This window comes from Pteropus vampyrus, unplaced genomic scaffold (assembly GCF_000151845.1).
Source record: "Pteropus vampyrus isolate Shadow unplaced genomic scaffold, Pvam_2.0 Scaffold110, whole genome shotgun sequence".
Lineage (NCBI taxonomy): Eukaryota > Metazoa > Chordata > Mammalia > Chiroptera > Pteropodidae > Pteropus > Pteropus vampyrus.
Window position 1 is genome coordinate 5,068,607 of NW_011888891.1, and position 11,498 is coordinate 5,080,104.

Here is an 11,498-nt window from a genome sequence, read left to right on the forward strand (position 1 = left end):
TTTATGTAGAAAATCCTTAGGAATCTCCAAAACAGCTACTAGAACTAATAACTGAATTCTTCAAGATTGTTAGATATACAGTTATATTTTTAAAGATCAATTATCTTTTTTATATACTAGAACCATAGTCATGGATGAGAAGAGTCAATATTGAAAAGATGTCATTTCTCACCCAAGAGAATTTATTATATTAATGAATTTAGTGTAGTTCCAATATAAATCATAATGGGGTATTGATTATGGTTCATAATGAAAAATTTACAACTTATATGAAGCTAAGAGCAAGAACAAAGAGCTAAGAATAGCCAAAATGGTTCTGAAGATGAAGGGAGACTTTCCCTATCAGTTACGAAGACTTATTTAAAGATAGAGTAATTAAGACAAGAAAGTATCGGCAGAATAGGTAAATTGACCAATGCAACATAAATAGAGAGCACAAAATCAGATCCCTACTCATAGATATTTGACAGAGTAGTCTTTGGGGAGCAAATTAACTAATCAGTATACATTGTTTGGATATTTTAAATCCATGTCTTTATTCGTATGGAGATATAAATGATATTGGACTTCTACCTGAAATCATAAGTAAAAATCATTGAAGACAAATTATGAAAAACAAAACTTTAGTAGAGAATAGAAGAATATTTTTATGACTCAAGAATAGGGAAAGATTTCTTAAATATGGCACAGAAAATGATACCTGTATGTAACCATTGATAAATTCAATAGTAAAATTAAAGGTACTTCATACAGTAGAATGACAAACTACAAACTGGGAATTTTTTTTTTTTGTAACAAATAACTGACAAAGGCTTAGTGTCTAGGATATATAAAGATCTACATAGTAAGAAAAAGGCAAGCAATCCATTTAGAAAAATAAGCAATAGACATGAATAGACGTTTCAAATATATGGAGACTAAATAGTCAATAACATTGTATTCTGTGTTGCTCTGTAACAAATTACTGGCAAATTTAGTAGCTTAAAACAACACCCATTTATTATCCCACAGGTTTATATATTAGAAATTTGGAATGATGTGACTGAGTTCTCTGCTCAAGGTCTCACTAGTCTGAAATCAACGGTTAGTTTAGCTACATTCTCTCATCTGGAGCTTGGGATTCTCTTCCAAGCTCATTCCTTTTATTAGCAAAATTAATTTCTTTGCAAAATGATCCATCCTTTTTTACTGGAGGATGAAGTTCTTACGTTCTAGCTATTAGCCAAGGGTCACTCTTGTCTCCTAAAGGCTGGTGACAGGTCCTTGCCCCATGGCCCCTTCAGTTCAGCATTTTGTGTCAAATTCCTCTCTGTACTTTGAATCTCTCTGACTTTTGCAACCAAAGAAAAGGCTTTGCATTTGAAGGAATCATGTGATTAGCTTAGGCCCACCCACATAATCTTCCTATTTTAAGGTCAACTGATTAGTATCCTTAAGTATATCTGCAAAATCCCCTTTGTCATCTAATGTAACATAATCAAGAGAGTAATACCAGATGTTGGAGATCATGGGGACCATCTTATGCATACCACACATAATAAGGCTGAAAATGTTCTCAGCCTCATTGGGAATCAGAGATATGCCCATTAAGGCTATATTGAGATATTTTACATCCATTAGATTGTCAAACATGAAAAAATCTGATAATATCCACTGTTGTTGAAAATATAGATCGGCAGAAATTCTTACACACTATTAATGAGAGTTTAAGTTGATACAGTCATGTTGGAAGACAATTTAACATTACATAGTAAAGTTGAAGGTATGCATACTTTATGATCCAAGAATTCTTCTGAGTATATACTTCTAGAGAAACTCAGACATGTATGCACATAGGTATAAGAATGTTCATAGCAGTATTAGTCTTAATAGCCAAAAATTGGAAAATTTAATGTCCACTGACAGGAAAATGGGTAAATGAATTATTGTCTAATGTAGATATGGTATAGCAGTAAAAATGAATGAATTGCAGCTACTCACAAAAACAGTAAATCTTAGAAATACAATTGTGAAAAAGTGAACTACAGTGTAATAAAATTTTTGTTTAAGCTTTTTATATCTTAAGTGTATAGTTAACTTTTTATAAAATATATTCATGTAACCATTGCCCACATCAAGAAAGAAGACTTCTGTTAGTAAGTACTACATGATTTCAATATAGTTAAAAATCAAGAAAAAATAAGTATTTTACATATACTTACAGTCACGATAGAACTATTCTTTTTTTAAAAAAAAAAAACAACAAGGGAATGACAAACACAAAATTCAGGTTTGTGTTTACCTGTGGGGGATTTAGGGCAGGGCAATTCATAAAGAAGAAATACTGGCATATGCAATATTACTTGTCATTTCTAATTAAGTTGGATGGTGGATTTATGGGTAAATGAAAACTTTTTCTTTACTCACAAACTTCTGACACCAAATGGGTGGGTTTTCCACCACCAATCAATTTTCCAGTTATGTATGGATACCAATTGTGTGTCCTGCAATTTAATTCATTCTGACACCAACTACCTGGAGTTTTAGCACAGAACCCCACGGGTTAATAGCTCAGGTCACAAAACGCTCGCCCCCCTCCCCCACCCCTAGGCACCAGTCACAAGTAGTGGGTCCCACAGTTATCCATACTCTGTCTGATTTGGCTACAAATTAAGGATTCCCATGATTCTCTCCTCAGTTTCTTTAATTTGTTATAACAACTCACAGAGTTCAGGAAAATCCTTTACTTAACTATTACTAGTTAATGTAAAGGATACAACCGAAGGATACAGATGAAGAGGAAGCGGGTATATAGGGTGAGGTCCAGAAGGGTCCTGAGCATGGGAGCTTCTGTTCTTGCAGAATTTGGGTACACCATCCTTTTTGCATGTAGATGCAGTCACCAACTTGAAAACTCTCTGAAATCCCTTCCTTTAGGGTTTTAGTGAAAGTTTCATTATGTAAGCATGATTGATTAAATCACTGACAATTGATGATGAACTCAATTCTAGCCTTGCCTCACTGGAGGTTGAGGTGGGTGGCTCTAATCACATGATTGATTTTTCTGGTTACCATCCCCCATTCTGAAGCTATGTGGGGGCTGTTTAGAGTCAACTCATTAGCATAAACTCTGGTATGGAAAAAAGGAGTTTATTATGAATAACAAAAGATGCTCCTCTCACATCTGTCACTCAGGAAGTTCCAAGGATTTTAGGAGGTATGTGCCAGGAACCAAGATATAGACTAAATATGTATTTCTTATATCACAATAGGTTTTATTTTATGCTTCATTGTTTACATATGTTACATGTATTGTTTTATGTGTATCAGTATTTCCTAATAATTTAAAGAAAGAACAGTCTATAAGATACATTTGATTAGAAAAGGTATGAGACCTATATGTGCAGAGAAGTTGTGGTTGTCAGAATGAGTAAAACATGCAAGGAGAAGCAAGTCTGATTTAGAATTCTAATAGTTGAGTTAAAATTTAAAAAGATTTGTACCACATCATGGTGAATTCTAGGTATAGATGCTATTTGAGCTAAAATTTTGGTTAAGGCATGTTAAGTTTTTGGTGAGATAGCCAGCTAGAAAGATATTTATTTACACACAAAAAATTAGAATTTAGAATTGAATCTAATGAAGGGCAATAGATGAATGCTTTTTGAAAAGTGAATACATTTGTAGTATGAATAAAACTGATTTTTGTGTTGAAAGAAATTTGAGATAGTGAATGACATTCAAAGAATTTTGAGTTTAAATACTTGCATTTGATATCCATATGTCGTTAGATAAGTAATGGGAACTCTTTCAGTTTTTATATAAATGAACATATCCCCTAGTATTGTTGCAGGGGCTAAATGAGAATATGGAAAGCTTACTGCCAACTGCTTAGTAAATGTGAAGTATTCAGTAAATGTTTTTAAAAGGGGACTTAATAAGGTCTTTGTCTTTAAAATAGATTTAAGATTTCCTATGATTAAAATCAAACTATCTCACTTTATCTAATAAAGAAACTATTAGGTACAATTATGGAGTTGCTCTTTACTGCCTGCATATTATATCACATTACTTTAGAAATCACATAAAAGTATTTGCTCAGGCCTAATACTTAGTAAGTATATTCTCTTTCCTTATTATCCTTTTTGTTTTTACTACAGATCAATGTAAGAGTAACCACAATGGATGCTGAGCTGGAATTTGCCATCCAGCCCAATACAACTGGCAAACAACTTTTTGACCAGGTATCATTTAACCACAAGAAGTATGCAGCTTTTGACACCATAGTGTGGATGCTATTGTAGCTTCTCTCTCTGTTTTTCTATACCTTTACTGATAATGCAACATTGTATCAGTGGAATTTTTCACACTACTCATTCAGATGTCTTAAATAGCTATAGTGATATTCTTATTCTTTCTCATCCTTAGATTTGGGGGATAGGATTTTTTAAAAATACTAGTAGTGAGAATTTATTTAACATTTGTTATGCAAATCATAGTAATGAGGACTAAAAAGAATTCAAAGATATTCTACTTAGTGGAATAGATGGAGATCCTAGACAGAGGGGTGGCAGGAGCAAAGACACAGGGAGTTAAAAAAGCTGCGAGTAGGCACCTACCAGCAGTTTGGTGTCCTGGGCTCATACTATGCTAGCTTGGGGTTAGAACATGGGTGTCATGCTAAGGAACTTGGATTACTGATCATGGCTTTTTTTCTCTTCAGTGCATACTTGAGTCACCTATGGTGCTTTTTTAAAAAAGGCAGTGCTTGGAAACCACATCCAGAAATTCCAATTTAGTTGTCTAGGGCTTACTCTACTATTAGTGTTTTTTTTTTTTTTTTTTTTTTAATTATTGTTATTTAAGCTCTCAGGCGATGTTATATATAATGTTGTAAGTAATACAGTTTTATTGAGAAAAGGAGGATAAAGGGATTGGTGCCCAGATATCAAGTGATTAAGAAGGTGAATTGACGATTGCAAAGAGGAGAAAAGTGATGTATCTTGGCATGGCATGAGACTTAGAGGAGGATAACTTTTACATAAACTTTTACTTATGAGTAGGAGAGCAGAAGTCTGGTCAGACCAACTTGACCTTAGAGAATGGAGAGAGTTTCTGGCATTACAGCACTAAATCTATTAGATCTCTTGGTTTTATTAGGTGTCATTTTATTACATGCTGATCAAATATAATGAAATAAAATTTAAAAATTTCTGGAAAGTTGTTTCTTTTTTTGACAAAGTATACTTAATTTCCTGATTAGGTAATTAATAATCTCGAAAGCCCAGATAAGGTCTTTTTGGAAGTTGAAAGGCTTTTTGTGCGTGTGTGAGTGAATGGATTTTTAAAATAATTATAAGCAGCTACATGCAACATGTATTTATAGAGATTTAACTTGTGAGCTAATATCTACTTCTATTGATTCTTCTAGGCCTCCTGTTTGTAAATATATAGCCTGTCTTGAATAAAAATGTGAATGGAATTAGCATTTATTGTACTTTGTAGCAAGTCGAAATATTGGTAGTGAGTGAAATGTTTGTGGTAGTCAGAAACTAATCAACAAGTGGGCCTTTTGGTATTTGATACTGAGAAATAAAATATTCATTTATTAAGTAGAATTGCTTTAGTTTGGATACCAGAGGAAATGAAACCTCATTTATTTAGTGCAGTAATATGTAGAGCCACATCTGCCCACAATAGGGTCCCAACTATAGCCGTTTGACTTTGGACAAATTATTCTCTGTCTTATTTTTCTCATTTGTACAATTAGGATGATTGTACAATTAGGATGATAACATTACTCCCTTAGAAGGTTGTGAGAATAAATTGAGAATCTATGTAAAGTACATAGAACAGTACTTGATACATACATATATATAACACACATTTTTTTCATATTATAAATAAAGGTCTAGGTTAAAGAGTATTGTTAACTTATGGTCTCTCTCAATAGTTAATTCTTATAGTCACTGTTCTGTTTCCTGACAGATTCACTTGAGTTAGAATGCAAGGATCTAAAAGTAGGCTTTACTTTGGGTGTAGTGACTCTATGGGGTGAGCTAGCAGATAGGTAGTTCCTGGGTCTGGCCAGGAGCAGATGTAGAGATAGGGGTCCTCTCAAATGAGGGTGCATAGCTACCTGAGTCCACATGTAGTAAAGCCTCACTTCCGAATATATTAGCTTGAAGCCAGATGCTGTGTGTAGGGGGACTCTAGTTGAGTGCTTGAGGTCCTTTGTTTGCTCTTTGCTGATTTTCCTTCACTAGCCTCATCTTCCAGCTTCTACCTGTGGGATTAAAGAAGAGATTATTCTTATCTCCAGAGGGAGTGCTTAACATCTGTTAGGATGCAAGAAAAAAATATTAAAATATTTGTTTCTATTTTTATCTTTCCTCTTTCAAATTATTTTAAAAATATGTACTTTATAATGTATTAATGTGATAACATGTATATAGTTTATAAATACACATATAGTTAGGTGCCCAAGCCTTTTTTTTTTTAACTTACATAAATACATGATTGAAAGTTTCCAAGAACACTTCCAGAAGTAGGGAAAGAGCCACTTGAGGCTATAGGGCCTTTTCAGAAATTTCACAACTGAGCTCTCTTGTTCTTCCTGGTGTTTGTCATGATAGTCTAACTTTTATTAAGGTACTGTCCCATGTGCCCACTGTGGCAAATTCCCCCTTTTACTTAGCCAGCATTGTGAATCACAAAGCCTGGAGGCAAAAGCTGAGGCCAGCTACACTTCTGTCAGTTAGTTGCTCTTGACCTGTGTAAGTTTCCTACCACTGCCAATCTGAGTTGGATTGTTTTCTTTTGCTGTTGGGACAGCCTTTGTTTTGCTGAAGTTAAATTATCCTGTATCTCTTTGTCCACATTAAAGTGTTGGTTGTTTGGCATTGATCGGCTTTTGCATCAGTATGAGTTTTTATGTCCCATATCATACAGAAATTTCTCAGTTTTGTTTTTTTTTTGATGGTAACCTTTCCTAGCACAGCTAAATATTTTTTCCTATTTTTAGTTTTTTGTATGTGTCATTTCAGTGAAATTTTGCAAGAGGAAAAGTAAACTGAACGGTTCAATTTGCTATCTTGAAACTAAAAGCCTGACATGTTTTTATAGTCTAAAAAAAACAACCAAAAATATTTATCTCTTAAAAACTAATGTTGAATCTTCCTGTAAAACTTTTAAAGTGTTAATAAACTCATACCTCCTGGTTCAGTTCCTTCATTTTATTTTAAATACAGGTTTTTGTTTTGTTTTGTTTCTTTAATATGCTTTTGTTAAAGTGTTGGTGCCATCTTGGGTGTGTGTCCTAGCTCACCACTTAATTTACTCTAATACTTTTGAGTGCCTACCACGGGCTAATCATTTTTCAAGACGACATAGATATTAAGATAAATAAGGCAGATAATCTCTGTCCTTAGTTTTAAACAGTCAAGGGGAATAGACACACTAATAAAGTTAATTATGAAATGATAGAACAAATGTTCTAAATAGCAGTATACATAAAGTAGTATGGGAATACCAAGGAACAAGTGATTAATTTTATCTAGATAGGAGAGCTTCATTCACAGAATGCATGTTAGTTGAGCTGGCCCTTAAGGGATAAATTATTTAACAGGTAGTAAAGTACAGAAGAAACATTCCAGGCAGAGGAAAAAAGCATGAGCAAAGCATGTTTGTTTTTTTCTCAGTGAGGGAAGAACATAGAATATGTGATGGTGAGTGAAGGCAAGCAGTGGGGGCGAAATCACCAACTGGATAACCTGGGGTATGATATTTACATGTCCTCAGAGACTCTAATCACCTATATGATACTGTTTGCCTCGCCTAATCAATAGTGTAGTTGTGGGGGTAAATTGAAACAGGAAAGTGGGATTTTGATAGCTCTGTATCTTATTTCCTACACTGTTATTATCTGTTGGATTCATAATGGGAGATGAGAAGGAAAAGGAGTTATAAAATAGTGGACCAAATAAGATTGAAATGACACTCTAAAATTTAATATACTGAATCTGAATTTAAGTTTTCAGAAATGTTCTTTTAATTAATATGTTAAATTTAGGAAAGAACTCTAGCAAAGGAATACACCTGTTATACCTATGTAGTTTTGTTTTTCTTTTACAGTATAGCGCCATCTAGTTATAATGTGAATACGAACTAAAATTTACTTTTTTTTTTTTTAAGGTGGTGAAAACAGTTGGTTTACGTGAGGTCTGGTTTTTTGGGCTACAGTATGTGGACAGCAAAGGTTATTCTACATGGCTTAAACTAAATAAAAAGGTAAAGTATGCATAATAACGTTCAGCTATAATTAAGTTAACTCTGAAGTTATGATCATCAGTTTGTGCCAGAGAAGCTTGAGGTCTGATTTCAGATCTCCTTTTACAATTATCTCTCTGAATTATTAAAGGTGTCATGTCTTTTAATTCAATAATACACTATCAGCTTATCATCTTAGAAAAAGAAATGTTTATTTTTCCTATTGAAAAAACACAGAACTATTACTAGGTGTAACTTAGTCCTTCGACTTTGATTTAAACCTCTGCAGGATAAGCCTCTCAAGAGAAGTTTCATTCTGGTTATTAGATAGGATCTGTGAGTTATAGATCACATTTGTGAGCATAGAATCTTTTTTTCCTATATATTTTACAGGTTTACAGTCTTACACACCTATAATCTTATTTATAGATTTAGAGTCTTACTAATGTTTCACATCTTACTTTCTTCCAAAAAGAATGTGGTGTGACTAGGTTCAGTTAATTGTGAACTTAAGATTTTTGTTGATTAGCTGAAATTACTGTTCCAGGTGACACAGCAAGATGTTAAAAAAGAGAATCCTTTACAGTTCAAATTTAGAGCTAAATTCTTTCCTGAAGACGTTTCCGAGGAATTAATTCAAGAAATAACCCAGAGACTTTTCTTCTTGCAAGTTAAAGAAGCTATCTTAAATGATGAGATATATTGCCCACCAGAAACTGCAGTCCTTTTGGCTTCCTATGCTGTCCAAGCCAAGTATGGAGATTATAACAAAGAGATTCACAAACAAGGCTACCTGGCTAATGATAGACTCCTACCCCAGCGGTAAGTGAAACATGCTTTTATGTTCTGTTTCTGAAAAGTTTTATTTCAGAAGTTTGTAAATAGATTTTTTAATTTAGATTTTAAGTTGCCAGCTGAATCAGAGAGTATAGTTTTAAAAGTTATGACTCAGTAGCTACGTAGATTTTTATAGTCTGTAATTACCTAAAACTTCTGCCTCTTCTCTTATTTCCACAGATAAACAATAAATGGAGATTTGAGCTTGGGGGGAGGATATGACTGGGCTGCTTGGTAAAAATTCTCACACAGGCAGATAGGTGCTTAATAAATGCTTTTGAGAATAATAGATACCAACTTTTGTTTTCTCCATAGAATTAAAATTAATTTTCTAACTTTTTAAAGGGTGTTTTAAACTCAGTTTTTCAGACTGCTAGTCTAGTGCTCTGTTTTTATCTGCAGTATACTGCTGCCTCTGTAAGTTATTTTAAAATAGCATGGCATAAGAAAAATTAATAAGAGACCTAGATTTTTGAATACCGATTCTACCGTTAGCTAGTTTTGTGACCTTCGGTGCATAACCTAAAATCTCTGAGCCTCCTTACCTGAATCTGCAGAAGGGGATAGTAATTCTGCTGTGCCTACCATACAGTGTATGATTACTGTTCATGAACTGCATGGTTTATAGTTTTAACTGTAAAATGTAAAACAAGCATGTGTTGGTAGTATTACTTCTGAAATTTAGAAAGTATAGCATCAAATATGACTTGCAAATACTTGAAGTCTCAATAGTAGCACACATGTCCCTGATATTAGACTGTACATGGAGACCTTTCTTTTAGAACCTGGAGAGAAATTGTTACTGTTCTTAGTCCGAATTCCCAAATTTGAAAAGTTCCATTTAAAGGCAAACTATATTTTTAACCTAAAATTTAGTTGTGCTCTACTTCCTCATAGTATTTAAGCTCTTAGATATAATTTCTTTTTCATAAGTACTAAATATTAATAAAGACTAAACTATTTCATGTACACTGTTATTAATTTCCTTTGATTATAGGCATTAACATTTATTTTCAGTTAACTGTATTCTGTGGGCATATGCTTTATAAGATACCATTACGTGCAGTAGCTTTAGTATTTAATTATTAAATGTTGCGCTGTTCTCTGCCCTTTAATATTGCAATAATAGTTATCTTAGAAGGTTAAATAATACATGTTGTTCATCAAAAAATCAGACTATAAGATACTTGCTAGCCTGTATGTTTGGTTTTGATTATATTCCAACCCCAAATTCTTTGTCTCAGATTTTTTTAAGCACTGAATTAAGTAATTGATTATTGGCACTGTAGAAATTCCTTTCAGATAAGGATTTGTTTTTATTTTTAGTTAAGGTATAATTTATATATAGTAAAATGCACAGCAGATTAAGTTTTAAGTCAGTACATGAGTTAAATATTATGCCTGATCAAAATTATCTTTCAAAATTTCTCAATTGTTTATAAAAAAACAATTTTATCTCAAAAAATATAACAGATATATTTCAGTGTTAAATCAGATTAATATTTGGTTAAGTACCAGATAATGTCACTGGTGTACATTTAATAGTCATGTGATTTAAAAAAAATATTTTGAACACTGGACTCACACTTAAGCCCAAATAATATCTTTATTTTAAATGCATGTATCAGGATAGGGGGAGGTGGACAGAGGAGAAATTTAAAGGATTTCTTTAATTAAAAAGAAATAATAATAAAAATAAATAAATAAATGCATGTGTGCTGTAACCCACTCTATTTAAGAAGGAAGATAGCACATGCTCTTTAAGATTTAGTCTTCAGCATTGAAGGTCCAGACTTGTTATTCAAGTTGATAGTGTCTGGAGAACTAATTCAAGGTACCTAGACTTAAAAGAGACTTATAATGTCAGAATACTGAGTTTTTGGTTTATAATGAAGAAAATACTTTCACAATGATTGACTTATTTCATTTATGGTATTTAGCACAGTTTTTCTCACTATTTAAATGCCTGAGGAGAAAATTAGTAATCAGAAGGTTATTTGGTGATCCTAAATCAGACACTGTAATTTGATGATGGATGCTTAAAATTCTTGAACTGAGAAACCTGGATAAGCAATCTGTTTTCCCACAGTAGAGTTTAGTTCTCTGGTGATATAATCAGCTCTACGAGATAATATCTCTTTCCTTTTAAAAGAACTTGAGATACATAAATTTTTATATGCCAGGTTTCTGACTTGGCATCTAGGTGGTGGTAATATCTTTTTGCCAAGATGTAGGGGGAAGGAATACATTTTGCAAGAGGAAGATTTCAGTTTTGAACCTCTCGAGTTTGAAAAATCTACAGTATAACCAAGAGAAAGCTAGTACCCATTTGTAGATGTGGGTTCAGGTCTTGGAGAGCAGTTTGAACTCTAGATACAGTTTAGGGAGTAATTAGCAAATAGATGATAATTAAC

General features: G+C 33.1%; 1 protein-coding gene across 1 annotated transcript in view; it reads left to right on the forward strand.

Annotated features, from left to right (window-relative positions):
• RDX (radixin) overlaps nucleotides 1-11,498 on the forward strand; it is a 58,151-nt gene that overhangs the window by 11,695 nt on the left and 34,958 nt on the right. The window contains exons 3-5 of the mRNA XM_011365420.2: nucleotides 4,140-4,223; nucleotides 8,173-8,268; nucleotides 8,795-9,069. Of these exons, the coding sequence (XP_011363722.1) occupies nucleotides 4,140-4,223; nucleotides 8,173-8,268; nucleotides 8,795-9,069 (455 nt within the window). The remainder of the gene's footprint in view (nucleotides 1-4,139; nucleotides 4,224-8,172; nucleotides 8,269-8,794; nucleotides 9,070-11,498) is intronic.